Raw genomic sequence first — 15,861 nt, forward strand, 5'->3', positions numbered from 1 at the left:
TAGAATTTACAGTTCAAGTTTGGGCTCAGAGAGGGACAGCAGGGGTTCCAGGGTGCCTTGAAGATTCCATTAGGGCAGGTGGTGTTCCTCAAACCAAATAGTGACCAATTAGTGAGGGGTGCAATCATACCAGTGGATCTTGAACAGCATTTTACCGAAGCAAAATAGAATAGAACATATCAGGGTGCCTTGACTGCCATAAGGGAAAGAACAATTTTCAGAAATCTTATTTCTGTTACATATGTGCAAGTCTGTATTAGATTAACATGTGCAATGCACTTCTTAATGAGGGCCAAGGAAAGAAAGAAAAACAAACCTTGTAAAAACCTTGGGTTAAGGATAACCACACGCCTGTAACTCTGAACACCTTGAAGGGACTGATCATGCCTTACTCATGTTTTTGTTCCTATAATAAAGTGGATGGATAAATGGATGGGTTATGCATGTATGTGATAGATGGATGAATTAAATGAATTAATGATGGACATTAATTAAATGAATGGGCAGGTGGATGGGTGGATGTATTCATGCATGCATGTATGCATGGATAAGTGAGGGGATGGTGAATGGAAGCATTATTGATGAAGACAAAAAGATCTATAGAATAAGTCAGCGTAGGGCATGCTGAGTCTGAGGTTATCTGAGAAATTGCGGGACAGTGGAGATGGACATAGAAGTCGTAACGGGAGAGATGAGAGCTAGAAAGCCGAGGCTCTGCAGGTAGTAAGGGATTAATTGGTTTGAGGAAAAACGTTGGAGGTATACGAGTCCCCACGCGAGATCTTTGATTTCACAGCCACTCCACACTACCGCAAGCACCACCCCACTGCGTTCTTGCAGGCCACACCCTCGAGCGTGGCCTCCGTGGAGAGGGCGTTCTCACTACCACAAAGGCTTCAGGCTAGAAGGGCCGAAAGTGCACGAGAGCACGAGTTTGGACGCCGCTCTCCCCACCCTTTTGGGTCCGTGTCCGGGGAACTGCCTCGGCTGAGGGACTGCTGGACACTCTGTGTCTGGCTGGTGTGGAGCGGTGTAATGGTCTGTTGATTCTCTTTCCACCTCTGCCCATTCTCACGTCTTTCCTATCAGGACCGGCTGGATGGCCGTCAGGGCTCCCAACTGTCGCGTCCCCTGGGGCATCATAGAGAACATAGTCCTCCATTGGCTCAGTCTATCCTTTCCGAGTGTGGGTTAGAGTGCCTACGTCATTTTCGGTCGCCTCGGGCTGGGTGGGGAGTGCCGCCACCAGAGGAGGACGCCGCTGGGTCGGGCAAACCTGGAGGGAGGCAAGAAACGTGTCGGGGCCCGGATTTGCAAGCTGAAGCTGGAAGGAAAGTGGAAGCTGCAGCCTGGTTCCGCTCCCGCTCCTCTTGGAGGGCGGCTGAGTCAGCGCTAGAGGGCTTTCGCGCCTTGAGCTGGGAAGAGCCTGAGGGAAGGGAGTAAGACTCCTTTGCCGGCCTGAGGAGGAAGAGCAGTGTAGAGAAAAACCTTGGGTCACAAGCGTAGCTTGGACACGTAGCCTGCAGACACGTTCCCCGCTCCTCAGCTCGGAGCTGACGCATCCACACCTCCAGGCTGCGCATTAAAATGGCTGGCTGTGCCACTACTCCTAACCCCATGCAGACCCTTCAGGAGGAAGCGGTGTGTGCCATCTGCCTGGATTACTTCAAGGATCCCGTTTCCATAGGCTGTGGGCACAACTTCTGCCGAGGATGTGTGAGCCAACTGTGGGGCAAGGAAGATGAGGAAGACAGGGACGGGGAAGAAGATGGATGGGAAGAAGACGAGGACGACGATGTAGAGGGGGCCACCGGTGGATGGGACAACTCTATTCGAGAGGTTTTGTACCAGGGCAGTGCTGACGAGGTGTTCCAGTACCAAGAAGATGAACTCTGGGTTGGTGACGGTGGCGTCAGGAATTGGGACAACATGGACTATGTGTGGGACCAGGAGGAAGAAGAGGAGGAAGATCAGGACTATTACCTGGGCAGCTTGAGACATGACCTGAGAATTGACGTCTACCCAGAAGAGGAGATATTGGAAGAATACGAGGACGAGGAAGAGCTGTATCCTGACACCCATTTGCCTCCTCCTCCTCCACCTCCCCCCCCTCCTCCGCCCCCTCCACGTCAGTTCATCTGTCCCCAGTGCCGAAAGAGCTTTAAGCGTCGCAGCTTTCGTCCCAACTTGCAGCTGGCCAACATGGTCCAGATAATTCGCCAGATGAGCCCCACTCCTTATCGAGGAAGTCGGGGGAATGATCAAGGCATCTGCTCCAAACACCAGGAAGCCCTGAAACTTTTTTGTGAAGTGGACAAAGAGGCTATCTGTGTGGTGTGCCGAGAATCCAGGACCCACAAACAACACAGCGTGGTGCCAATGGAGGAGGTGGTGCAGGAGTACAAGGTGAGAGGCACAAGGGGGATAGGAGAATGGGGGGGTGAGGGGAGTGGAGAGAAAAACAAGGGCAGCTGGGAGGCAGATACTTGCTAGTTGAATCTTTTTTGTGAGAGATAAGGGCACAGTAGTGGAGAGAGATGGGCATATGTGGACAAGAGACACAATGGCTGAGGCTGATTGGCTTCCCCAAAGGAAGCTGAGCGGAGGCACCAAAGCTGACCACTGTTGTTATTCCCTTTCAATCTGAGTATCAGTGGCATGTCCCTAGTACCAAATTTCACTCTGTTGAGTACTGAGGGTGTACCTGACCAAGACTCCAAGACCCTTAACACATAGGAATGGAAAGCCATTAAGTACTTGAACCATAATAGACATTTGAAACCTCAGAGCACAGGCAGTGTCAAAACAGATGACTGGGGAAACACACACACACAAACATTGCTGGTTTTGGTAGGCTGAAATGCCAGGTAGGAGTCATAGACTAAGTGCAACAGGCCATACCCCTTTCCCAAAATCTGAGGTTGCTTCCTCACCTTCAGTGGGGTCTGTCTTCCCTGTAGAGAGAGGCAGAGGACATAAACATCTTTATGATGGATCAAAAGAAGTCTCATGTCCTTAATCACTCTCCTTTCCTGGTATTTTATCATGAAAGGAGTGAGGGATTTAGGATGAGATGACCTGGCTCTGCCACTTACTGTCTAAACTTGGGCAGGTCTCCACCTCTTACCTTTACTTTTCCCCTAGGCTTGTTAAAATTAAAAGAGACCACGTATGTGAAAGTTTTTTATAAACCGTGAAGCGCTAAACAGATGTTTGCTTTTATTTGATTTTCCTGTAATTTGTCTTTGCTTTGGGTTCTGATTTAGTTAATACATTGCTTTCCTGACCTGAGTAGTAGAGAGTTATCTCAATGACCACATAAATAATGTCTTCCTTACCAAAAGCCTAGGTGAATGTGACTTCTAGCAGTACCCAAGGAAGGAGAGGATATCTCAGGCCCCAAAAGTCTTATCTTGGATATTCATTAGCAGCTGCTCACATCTCAGTGTGCTTTACAGTTTGTAAAATCTATTTCCTCATGTTCTCCTACAGCAGTGGTTTTCCAGTTGTGGATTTTGACCAATTAGTGGGTCTTAAAATAAATGTGTCATGCCCAGCATTATTTTAAAATTAAACAGAAAATATCAGGGTTCATGGAACATAGTAAGGTAAACATTGTCTTATGAAAGCTTTAAATTATATGTACACCTGTGTATACCTGGTCTCACAGTAAAACATATTGCTTACTCTGGGTTGCAGTCAAAACACAAACGTTGTCCTAAGGCATCATACATTAGCTATTATCATCACCCTTCCATTTGGTTACTGGTAAGTGCACAGTGAGACACTACAATCTTAACTACAAATCACTGCTAATTTCATCATACAAACCTGACTTTAAGGACAACCCTAGCACCATGCTTTCCCCCAGGGTAATAAAGTTTGCCTCCAGAAGAAACTCTGTCCTATACTTCTGGTTTTTAGTACAGTGAACGTGAGGAAAGAAGGTAACCTTTCATTCCTCTGCTAGAATTTTCTGTAAGGATTTTGAAACCACAATTTTCACTGAAAGTTAAAAGAGATGGTCTTTTCAACTAGGGAAGCCAGATAACACTCACTTGAAACTTGAATTATTTATAAAACATACCAGTAAAACATAAACAGCAAAACCAAGTTAAACAAATTGGGGATAATTCCTTTCAAAATATACAATATTTAAAAGAAAATAAAACTTTTATTTTCAAACACATACCAGAATTTAAGTAGATGGTATTGCCAAACATAGGAATCACAATGAAGATGTTAAAAACTTTTATTTTATGTATGATAAACTTTTAGTAATTGGTAATGTAGTTTCGTTACTGTCTTTCATTGGTCAACATATACCAGCAGCATAATTTACAATTTTACTGAAAACTCTCATGATAGGTAACATTATAAGGAACTATTTTTGTATAAAGGTTTATTTCATATTATGCATTATCCATCACACAGTTCTGGTTACAGTGAATTCTTGTCAGCTACCACTTCAACACATTTTTTTAATCTACTTTGAAGGTGATCAAACTTTTTAGTTTTAGGGACTGAATAGGGAGTTATTACTCATAGACTCAAGGAATAGGTCAGTGATTTTTCAGGAATAGGAGAGAAAGGCTTTCTCTCTCCCTCCACAAGTTATATTAGCATTGCACATATGGGGAATGTTATAATTTATAAAAGAACTCCTTGGCTGGTGGGAATACAAAGATAGAACAAGAAACATTCAGAGTAAGGCCTATAATTAATGAGGCATATGAACAGGTTGGGTAGCCACAGATGTTCATTGTGGGTATGATGCTAAATATTTATACTGCTATTTTTCTTGCATATCCAAGACAATTATATTGTTTCGAGGTCAATGTACTTTTAAAGTTTAATTTTGTATAAAAAGAGGCTTTTTAGCTCTGAAAAGCTTACTTATTTACATCTTCCATTTTGTCCATCCCATGAGTTAGAGTTCATCTTGACTCTTCAAGATAGAATCAGAGGATTATGAAAGTAAAAGCATTTAGATTTGACCAAGGGCACCATTAAATGGTGTCAGGTTTTAGGCGGCAGATGGGTGTATAAAAAGGAAATGAACAAAGATTTCACTTGTTGGGGTTCAGGCACAACTGGATGCCTGTATTGCCCTGCCACCCAGCTGCCGCCAATAAAATCATTCATCGTTCTGCAAGAGGGACCAGATGCTTCCATCATCAGTACTCCTTTTTCTGTTTTCTCCTTTGAGGTAGCTAAAGATGGCAGCCAAAAAGTTATTTGAGGCTTTTATTCACGTTATGATGCAGAAGATAGGGTCATCTTCTTCAGTTGAGTTACCAGTTACCTGAAAATGTTGGGCAGTGACACAATGCCAAACACTGTTAAATTTATGCCATTAAAAACAGTGGAGTATTCTGCAAAGCACAGTTCTCTGAAGCTTTAAGATTGGACAGTATTGGAATATTAACAGCAATCTTCCAAAAGCTATGAAAGCATAATATTAAATAGCCCTTTTAATTGCAAAGGAGAAAAAAATGAAGAAATTTGTGAAGCCTTGCATTCCAAGTGCTGCCACAACTTTGAGAGGAAATTGAGGAATTCCAGACTTTCTTCATCTACTTCTACAGTCTTAACTCTGAAATAATGACTGAACATATCAAACTTCAGGTTTTAAAAACTTCAGCTCATCTTTCTTTGCTGTTGAGATGAATCTACTGAAAAAAAAAAAGTGTGCTTTGCTTATGTTTAAAAATAAAGCTTTAAAAACTGTGGATGTGGTGGTTTCATAAACGTAATACTTGACCACTAAAAACAGTATTTTTGAAGCTGTATCAAATGAACTGAGTTGGAAGAAAATTATACGAGTATACTTGGTGGTGCTACAGCAATGGAATGTTCTAAATCTGGGTTTTTGGCAAGAACTGAAGAAAACTGTGTATAAGATGTACTGTAGCAATCCCCACCAAGCATCCACTTCCATTGACTGGCCCATAATCTACTGGAAATCTTCACCTTGCTGTCAGCATAACCCTTGTGAAAAACAGTAGATTTGATCCCAGTTTGCCTTGATTTTTGAAGATCTGTTCAGAATGCCATTGAGAGTGTTTTCTCTTACGTACTAAGGTTCCTTGGTTGTCAAAGAACTGTACTCAGCTGAATTTATGGACAGAACTAATTTTGAAACACCAATGACAAAATAACCCTCTGATTTTGGAACACCATCTAAAGAGAATTTGTTCTTTAAAATTTCAAAAATTAAAACTTTTGACAGAATGTAATGCATTGAAGCTTAAAATACATTGACCCTGAAATGTCAAAAGGCAAACACCAACATCACTCTCATTATGAAATACTTTAAGCAAAACTTGCCAAAAATCCAGCTACACATAGCAAACTCATGCTAAAAATGTCTAACTTGCTTGGCCAATCTTTCAAGGACTAGATTTCTGAATGTTATTTCAAGACAAAAATATGAAATATCCATAACTATTTTGGGTGATTGTTCTTGACCTTGTTCTTAAAACCTACCTGGGGTCGCTTTTATAAAGAATGTTTTCAACTGTTGGTTGGTTCAGTTCCTTTAAGAGGAGTATGTGGAACTTTAAGTCTGTTTGTTTTGACTAGAAACTTCCAGATAAATACTCTAGAGAAATTGGGATATAAAATGTCTAAGCTGATGTGAAGACTTTGTTCCATTTGTTATTCCATTTTCTCTTTACATCTTAAAAGCTTTTTTTGGGGGGGCGGGTGGAGTATATCTAGCTGTGGGGAGAAAACAGTACAAGAGTATTGTTAAAGCAGCTTGTGTTTTGTTATATCTTCTACACCACCCAAGAAAGATAAGGCTTTTAACAGTGACATAGTTATCACATCATCTGAATAAATTTTTGCCTTCCAAAATTACCCTTGCTTTGATTTTTAGTCATGATACTTGTGAAATTTTAAATAACACTGGAGGGAAAATGTGAAATTTTTATGTATATGAAAAGTAGAGCTATGAGTTCCAAAAACATTGAGGAAAAACTGGTATATCCATATTCACCAGATATTCATCTATTTATTGAATGTTTTCCCTACTAGGTTCAGCTGTTGACTGTTGTATCAGAAGTCAGACTGTTTAAACTTGGTCCTCACTACTCCTATGGTTGTACCTGGGACCTCATCTTTACAGACTTGCTACATATCTGAAACCCTCACTTTAAACTGCACTATGACCTTAGCTCTTTGCCTCCTAATGCAGTTAAACACACTCTAGTTATACCTGCTCTTCAGTTTTGTGGAGGCCACAGTTCACTGATTCCTAATTTTTTTCTTTCCCAATTTAATAGATTCTTGCTGAGCCTGGACCTCATGATTAGTCTTGGCATGAAGAACGGATCCACACTGTAGTCTAGACCAGCGTTTCTCAACCTCAGCACTAATGACATTTTGAATAAGAGAATTCTTTGCAGGTTGGGGCTGTCCTGTGCATTATAGGATGCCTAGGAGCATTCCCTGGACTCTACCCACCAGATGTAAGTAGCACCCCTCCATCAGCTGTGGCAACCACAAATGTCTCCCAACATTTCCAAATGTCTTATGGAGAGGGGTGACAGGAGCAAAATCATCCATGGTTAAGAATCATTGGTCTAGACTCAGGGAAAGTGGTCAAATCCACAGATGTGCCATTAGCAGCTTTACTTACGCCCTATAGCCAGTGATTGACATAGGTGTTTAAAAGTGTTCAGTGGGGCACCAGGATGACTCAGTCAGCATCTGACATTGGCTCAGGTCATGATCTCATGGTTTGTGAGTTTAATCGCCATATCAGGCTGTCTGCTGTCAGCACAGAGCCCGTTTTGGATCCTCTGTCCCCTGCTCTCTATGCCCTTCCCCTGCTTGCTTGTGCTCTGTAAAATTAAATTTAAATTAATATTATCTTTTTAAAAAAAGTGTTCAATGGAAAAATAGCCCCACCTACCTAGAACCTTATTAAACGGTCTTAGCATCAGTGTATTAATTGATATGACCCCTACTTCTCCCAGCTTTTGGCAGGCAGGTGGTAAAGTCAGCAAACTTTAAAAAAAAAATTTTTTTTTAATGTTTGTTTATTTTTGACAGAGAGAGAGAAAGAGACAGAGCATGAGTGGGGGAGAGGCAGAGAGAGAGGGAGACGCAGAATTCGAAGCAGGCTCCAGGCTCTGAGCTGTCAGCACAGAGCCTAACACAGGGCCCGAACTCACGGAGTGCAAGATCATCATGACCTGAGACGAAGTCGGACGCTCAACCGACTGAGCCACTCAGGCACCCCAGCAAACTTTTTTTTTAAGCCAGAGCTGCATATGTCACTGCCATTTGGGAGAACAAGGCCTATGACAGATAAAGCAGTGTATGAAATCAAGATCTAGAAATGATGAGTAATAAAAGACAATCACTTCAGCAGGGCTACAGGGCAGTCATTTTTTGTTTTGATTTTTAAGTATTATGCAGAATTTGCAAAACCAGAGCCTGCCTGCTCCTGGTGGAGTGGGGTGGCCCTGCTTTAATAAGTATAACGTCAACCCCTAAAGCACTTCCTTAAAACCTGAGTCTCCTCTACTAGCCACCAACCTCTGGCCCCTATGCCATGCCTCCAGAAATCTTTATAGGACCTACAGATTCTATGCTATGTCCCACCCCCAACTCCTGACCCCCTCTGAAAGTTAATCCTGGAACACTGAAAGTTATTACAAATATTTATTGACTGATAAAAGATTACAAAAAGGGGGACACAAGACATTAGGCTGTTATACCAGGTCTGAAAGAACTTTGCAACAATGGAAGTATTCTAAATCTATGCTATTTGATATAGTAGCTACATATGACTTAAGCTCTTGAAATGTGTCTAGTGCAACTCAGGAACTGAATTTTTAATTGTATTTAATTTTAATTAATTTGAAATAGCCACTAGTGGCTATCAAGTTATATTGAATTGTATAGTTCTATAGAAAGAAGGCACGTTGAATTCTGGTCCTTCCTAGGACTCAGGAATAGAGGCAAGTCCAAAGGAAAGATGAAAAAGAAATGAGACAACTTTCTTTTCCCCATCAGAAGAGGCAGGCTCAAAGGTGATATTTTTTGGCACAGAAGCAAATACATAAAAGAAAGTGGCTCAGTCAGTTGAGTATCCGACTTTGGCTCTGGTCATGATCTTTTAGTTTGTGAGTACGAGCCCCACATCAGGCTCTGTGCCGACAGCTCAGAGCCTGGAGCCTGCTTCAGATTCTGTGTCTCCCTCTCTCTCTCTACCCTTCCCCTGCTCACGCTCTTTCTCTCTCAAAAATAAATAACATTAAAATAAATAAATAAAGGCCTTCTTACATTTTTTTTTTAAAAATCTGACTAAAACAACCTTGAACAGTTCCACTTGTGATTCATGTGGATCACATGTGAGAAATGTGATAAGGAACTCTAATGGGAAGGCAGCTAAAAAAGAAACTGCATTACCCTCTTCCCCAAAAAAGCCAAAGCTGGGGCCTCAAAATAGGAGGGGAAAGAAGTATAAATAAGGTTTTATTTGGTGCCTGACTTTTTGAAAATGGGATGTGGGGCAAAACCTAGCATTAAAGTAGGTAAGTGGGTTCTTCCCTTTTTCCTCTCACACCTAAATCCTGACAGAGAGTGGTAAGGAGATCATGGAGTCCTAGAAGGGAAAGCAGTTTGTGCTGGCAGTGCTAAATAAGAAAAGAGGAAGTGAGAGGTTTTAGGAATAACAGGGCTGAAAAGGAGGAGAGCTAAAAGTGGTGACAAATTTAACTTTTAATTATATAGTCTTTGCCCACAAACCAGAGTCCTCAGAAGTATAGTATGAGAACCCCAGGCATAGGGAAATAGCTCATCTTACAATGTGAGAAGTGTAGGAGCTGTGACAGGAGACCAGCAAAGAAGGAAGGAAATGGGCCGCTAAGTTACTACTCTTCTCCCCACTTCTATCCCTTCCAAAGAAGCAGGAAAATGGATACCTCAGAGATTTGAGCTAGAAATAGCCTTAAAGAATAGGTCTTATTCTTCCATAGCTACTGAGGCTTATTCTTCCATAGCTATTGAGGATCATGCTTAGGCCTTCCCAGTCTTTTACCCCATCCTAAAGGACTCAGCAGAGTTGGTCAGAGACTTCTCATTGACTATTCCACCTGGTATGAAGCAGGGCCCCACAAAGATGAAGGACCCAGGTCACCTGGAAGAAGACCCCTAGGAGTCCTGCCCTTTTTTGTCTGCCATTTCCTAATCAGATAGAATCCCCTGTCTACCCTCTCCAGCAAAAGATGGAATTTCTCAGCAAGCTCTGGCTATTTAATCCAAGTGTGAGTAGAAAGAACTGTTTTCTCTTCAGCCCTCTTACAGTGTGGTAAGCTAGCCAGTCTTAAGGTTCCATTTTAACATACCTTCCCAACCCTAGTTCATATGAAATTGTCTTCCAGGAGAAAGCTGAAAAAAGGCACCTTGGGTCATCTTTTGTTTCTTCCTACCACCTAATGTTGTTTTAAATCCTTTAACAAGCCAGAGGTTTGCCTTCTCCTAGCAGGTCTTATAATTCTACCTGGCCTGTAGTCACCTGCCTGGACCACACCCACTTCCACAGCCTCTCGCTGTACATCTGCTGAAGTACCTAGGGCCTGGAGAACCCACAGTCCCTCTCCCAGGGAAAACCCAACAGAATGCCTTAGCAGCTTTCACTATTAGACTTCAGATTTCTGCCTAAGATGGGCAATGAATATTTTTCCAGAGACATAAGGAAATGATATGTGATTTTTTGCAAGATCTCTTCCTGGCTTTGACTTAATAACATATCCCTGCCTCTCACCAGGAAGAAAGCAATAAAACCTACAATAAGAACAGAACTTCCCATGTTTCTTTCTAATCTTTTTCAGCTTAATTCTTTAGGCCTCAATCATGAATTAGTTTCTATAATCAGAGCCCGATTCTAGATACTGGAGTGAAGAAGGTGGGGTAGGGAGGAGACAGATGGATTAGACATGTTGAATCCCTCATCATAAGGCCATTGGTAAGTCCTCACTCAGTCTCTCCTTTCATAGGACTCTCATGACCCTCCTACAAACCCCCTTGTGTGACTTCTGAACTCTTGTCGTTTCTAGTCTTCCTTCAACCTTCAACCTACCCTCCATTCTGAGACCAAACACTTTACAACAAAATCAAGTCTAGGCAGGAGAGGGATGAGATAATCCTAAAGAGAAAGACCTAGGCCTCAAGACAAATCCAGATTCCTTAGTAGTCAACTCCTTCCTGATAGAGGCTCTCTGGCCACCTTGGGTTTCACTCTCTCCTACCTTCCCATTTGAAACCATCCCTCCAAAACTTCTGCATGCAAACACTCTAACCCCTCCCCATGGTGATCCCTCTGCCTGGAACACCCTTTAACTACTCGCCCTTAACTACTTAGCCTGTGAGGCTAGTTACCAAGATTGGAATCTTCTACAACCAAACCCTCTACCAGCAAATGCAGCATATGAGCCCAAACAGACCAGTCCCTGACCTCAGGGCACTGAGAAAATCCCTGAGGGATTCAAATAAGGGGAAACTGAGCTAAGGGCTATGAAGGCCCAGCACACCATCACTATGAGGGTATGAAACCAGAAGCCTAACTTAGACTTGAGGGTCACAGAGGGTTTCTCTGGGGTGGCAACCTGAGTTGAGACCTGAAGGAAGCTTAGATTAAGAAAAGTGGGGGTGAGGGGTGCCTGGGTGGCTCCGTCGGTTAAGCATCCAACTTCAACTCAGTTCATGATTTGTGGTTGGTGAGTTCGAGCCCCCTGTTGGGCTCTGTGCTGACAGCTTGGAGCCTGGAGCCTGCTTCAGATTCTGTGTTTCTCTTTCTCTCTGCCCCTCCCCTGCCCACAGTTTGTCTCTCTCTCCTTCAAAAATGAATAAACATTAAAAAAAGAAAGAAAAGAACAGTGGAGATGGAATATGGTGGGCCTTCCCGGCAGAACAAGGTGTGTGTTCTGTGTAGGAGAGAACTGATAGTTGGGAGGAGCAGGGGAGAGACAGTGTACCCACAAAAGGAGTATGGGCCAGGGGTACCTGGGTGGCTTAGTCAGTTGAGTGTCCGACTTCAGCCCAGGTCATGATCCCACGGTTTGTGGGTTCAAGCCCCGCATCAGGCTCTGTGCTGACAGCTTGGGGCCTGGAGCCTGCTTTGGATTCTGTGTCTCCCTCTCTCTCTGCCCCTCCTGCACTCTATCTCTCTGTCTCCCAAAAATAAATAAACATTAAAAATTTAAAAAAAAAAAAAAAAAAGTAAGTATGGGCCAGAGCCAACCACACTGAAACTGCCAAGAAACAGTAAAATGAAGGGAAGTCACCCGCTTTAGCTGGCAGTGGGCCCTCTGGCCTTGGCCACATCCTTTTCCCTCAGCCCTTCACCTATCACCCACAATAGTCATCACCACCACATTCAAGGGAAGACCTGTCTCACCTCCTGAATGCTGACAGGAGGGAATAGAGGTCTGTTCCTAAAAGAGAGGCTATGGACCTCTAGCAGGGAAACCAGAGGGGCTTCTCCCAGCTGTATGAGTCTTAGGAATGCCCAGCAGAAAAGACAGACTTCCTTAAAAGAGCATCTCCAATTTCTCCCTTAGGATGCTTACCTTGTGTGGGAATGGAAGTGGTGCCAGTGAGGATGTGGGAGACAAGGGAGCAGCCCAGGGACTGGGACTAGAAGTGGGTGGGGAACCCTCCAGGAGGGGCAGCCTGAGGAGCAGAAAGAAGGCTCTGCAGAGAAATTCTCCCAAAGGCCAGGTGGGGCCCTCCAGCAGACTTCCACCTCCTAGAGGCCAGATCAAAGACATCTGGAATGAAAAGGCCGGCCACAATAGACCCGTTGTGGGAACTGTGCATCCTGTAGCCAAGGGGAGTCATCCCACTGGAAGGGGCAGGGCTTGAGGTATGAGGAGTCCAGGTGAGCCCATATGCCTAACAGGGAACCATGGGGACCCAGAGGGAAGCAGGTGTGTATGGGGCTCAACTCCAGCTGGGGCTGAGAAGGAAAGGCTGCCGCTGCACCCTCCTTCCTGCCCCTCGCTACACCCAGAGTCGGGGCCATGCCTCCCTCGGTTCAGGAATGCTCTTCAATGACTTTGTGGCTTGCCGGGAGGCCAGGCAGTAACTGGAGGTAAACTCCAGTCTGGAGGTGGAAAGCCCAAAACCTGTAATCTGGTCGTCCAGGGAAGTCCACTACATTCCATTTCTCCTTCTCCTCTGGCATTGCCAGACCGGTACTAATAGGCTCCAGGAGAAAACGCGAATTACCCTCCCCCCTTGGCCGCATAGGATGGGGCGCTAACACAATCCTCTTACAGAGCAAGAAGCTGGCGTACGAAGAGGCCCACGGAATTAGGGGAGGTCAAGGGCACTTCCAGAAATTTCGAGCTTGGTAGGCGGCAGGGAGGACTCCGTGAAGGGGCCAGCCAAAGATGGGACTGGGGGAGGGCAGGGCTAGCCTGGGACCCGCCCTCTTCTGGAAAGGAACTGAGAGATGCCTAGAAGCGTCGTTCTTGAGCATGTGTAAGACCTGGGAGGCTCGTTTTAAACCTGCACCCTTGGCCTTGCCTCAGGGATGCTGATTCCACAGCAGCTCCCTGTCAAAATTCAAGAAAACTGAGAGCCAAATGATATTTCTCCAGGCGGGTAAACATAAAGTGACTGAGCAATGATCTCTTTAGGGAGTGGAGATAGGAGACGAAGAACTCGTGTTCTTGAACTGAGAGGAAATCCTCTGCATATACAGGTCAACAGCCAGGGGAGTGCTTGCGTTGAGCATCTCTACTAGATGATGCGTGGAATCTCTCACCTCTCCATTTGTGCCAAGTGCCCAGGGCACTTGGCATGACCCCAGTTATGAACAGCAAGCTGGATATTGGTGTGGGTGAAGGTAAGAGTCTCCCACGACCAGAGGAGAAACAAAATACATGGGTCGAAGTCGAGTTGGACTATAGTGTTGGAAAAGCAAGAAGACAGCTAATTGGGGGTGCTATGGTGGCGGGTGACATACGTGACTGGGACCCTTGAAGCACAGTCAGGACAGTGTCCTGAAGAGCCATGATTCTTCCCCAAGCCTGCTGGCCCTCTTGTCAATTGCCCCTTACCTCCATCTCACGGTTTGAGTTTCAGCACCTGCAACAATCCAATTCAAAACTTTTGCACTGACTGTCTCTCCAACTACATCTCCTCCCACATACTTTCCCTTATTGGAACATTAACTTTCCATATAGCCACAGGGCTGTATCCTACTTCTTCCTCTCTTTGCTCCAATCTCTCTCTCAATCTCCATTCCACTCACCCCATCAAATGTAAACCAAAACAAAACAAAACAAAAAACAGGTCCCCACCTTCTTGGCTCACAGGTGTATTCCCCCCAACACCTAAAACAGGAACTGGTACCAAAGAAATGCTAAGTTTGCCTGCATTTACTCTGCCAGGCACCATTCTGGGCGGCTTTACATTTATTGACTGACTGATTGATTGGTTGATAGAGATAGAGCACAAGCAGGGGAGAGGCAGAGAGAGGACAGAATCCCAAGCTGGCTCCATGCTCTCTGCGCAAAGCTGGACATGGGGTTCGAACTAACTGTGAGATCATGACCTGGGCCAAAATCCAGAATCGGTCGATTAACTGACTGAGCCACCAAGGCGTCCCTGGGTGCTTTACCTAACTCACTTACTCTCCTCAACACCGTTTTAGGTTGATACTATTGTTTCCAACCTCATTTTACAGATGTGAAACTAAAAATAATACACATTACAAACAAAATAATTATGTATAATCCCCCCTTATTTTGCATAAATGATAGTCACTGCTATCATCCTGGTCTGTGAAACCCCCCTCCCCCATTTAAAAAATATTTGAGGGGCACCTGGGTGGCTCAGTCAGTTAAGCATCTGAATCTGGATTTTGATTCAGGTCATGATCTCAGGATTAGTGAGTTCGATCCCAGTATCCAGCGTTCTGCAGAGCGCATGGAGCCTGCCTGAATATTCTCTCTCCTTCTCTCTCTGCCCCCGCCCCGTTCATGTGCACCTCCCTCTCTCTCTTAAAATAAATAAACTTTAAAAAAATAAAATTAAAAATACTTGAGAGAGGCGCTGCCAGCCAGCATCATATCTTAATTTCAAGAATGTGCCATAGCGGGCTCACATACCATGAGGTTAAATGGGAGGGCGGTAGCCAGCCAGGCAACCATGTTCCACTGCTTCCCAGTCTGAGGACACCTCCTTGGGGGCACGCCTGGACCCCCCCAGCCGGCCTTTCTGTGAGGTGGTTAGGCCCAGAGCGGCTTTGGACCCGAGTCCCCAGAATTCAGAACCCGGAGGCCTTTCCTCTCGCGGCCGTTCAGTTTCTATGACGGCTCTCTGCACTCCTGCCTAGACGAGAGCTCGGTGACCGATAAGCGGCCCACGGACCGATTTTTCGTTCCTCCCCGCTTTTCCGCACCATAACCCATTTTCGTTTTAACTCCTGCCTGGACTAAGCCCTTCCGAACAGGGAGTGCCTCAGCCAATTCCCCAGCAAAAACCTCTTGATGAAAGAGCTGCCCTCTGAGACAGAAGTCTGTTAGGGTTTAATAATTCACCTGAGCACAGTGTATTTAAAAAAATTTAATACCATATTTTTCATATCGCTTACCATTACTTGCAGTTCTCACCCAGAAATTAAGCTCCCTCAGCGTTGCCCTCCGAGCCACCCTGCGGAAAGGGCGGGGCTCGGGCTGTGCCACGTGGGAATACCAAAGGTGCTGGGCGATCCTGACGGGAATGTGCCGGGCACTTCCCCTCTTCGGTTCTTAGACATCACGCCCCAGTGAACGTTTGATGGGTTCTTTAAAACACTTGACCGAGTTGGTTTCAGAATGTTTTTGTATGGCA

At 44.6% G+C, this 15,861-nt stretch overlaps 1 protein-coding gene across 4 annotated transcripts; it reads left to right on the forward strand.

The window, feature by feature from the left end:
• Positions 1-718: 718 nt before the first annotated feature.
• On the forward strand, positions 719-15,859 carry TRIM52 (tripartite motif containing 52). Of its 4 annotated transcripts, none has more exons than XM_025924223.2 (2): positions 719-2,406; positions 5,487-6,864. In XM_025924223.2, the coding sequence occupies exons 1-2, from the start codon at positions 1,588-1,590 to the stop codon at positions 5,553-5,555; spliced, it is 888 nt and encodes a 295-aa protein (XP_025780008.1). In that variant the 5' UTR covers positions 719-1,587; the 3' UTR covers positions 5,556-6,864. The 4 variants fall into 4 exon arrangements, with proteins under 4 accessions (XP_025780008.1, XP_086562856.1, XP_086562869.1 ...); XM_086706730.1 differs by lacking the exon at positions 5,487-6,864 and adding an exon at positions 13,727-15,859 and having other exon boundaries at positions 720-2,406; XM_086706743.1 differs by having other exon boundaries at positions 723-2,406; positions 4,935-6,864.
• Positions 15,860-15,861: the final 2 nt, after the last annotated feature.

The sequence above is a fragment of the Puma concolor genome, chromosome A1 (genome assembly GCF_028749965.1).
Source record: "Puma concolor isolate L17-30 chromosome A1, mPumCon1.1.hap2, whole genome shotgun sequence".
NCBI classification, from domain to species: Eukaryota; Metazoa; Chordata; class Mammalia; order Carnivora; family Felidae; genus Puma; species Puma concolor.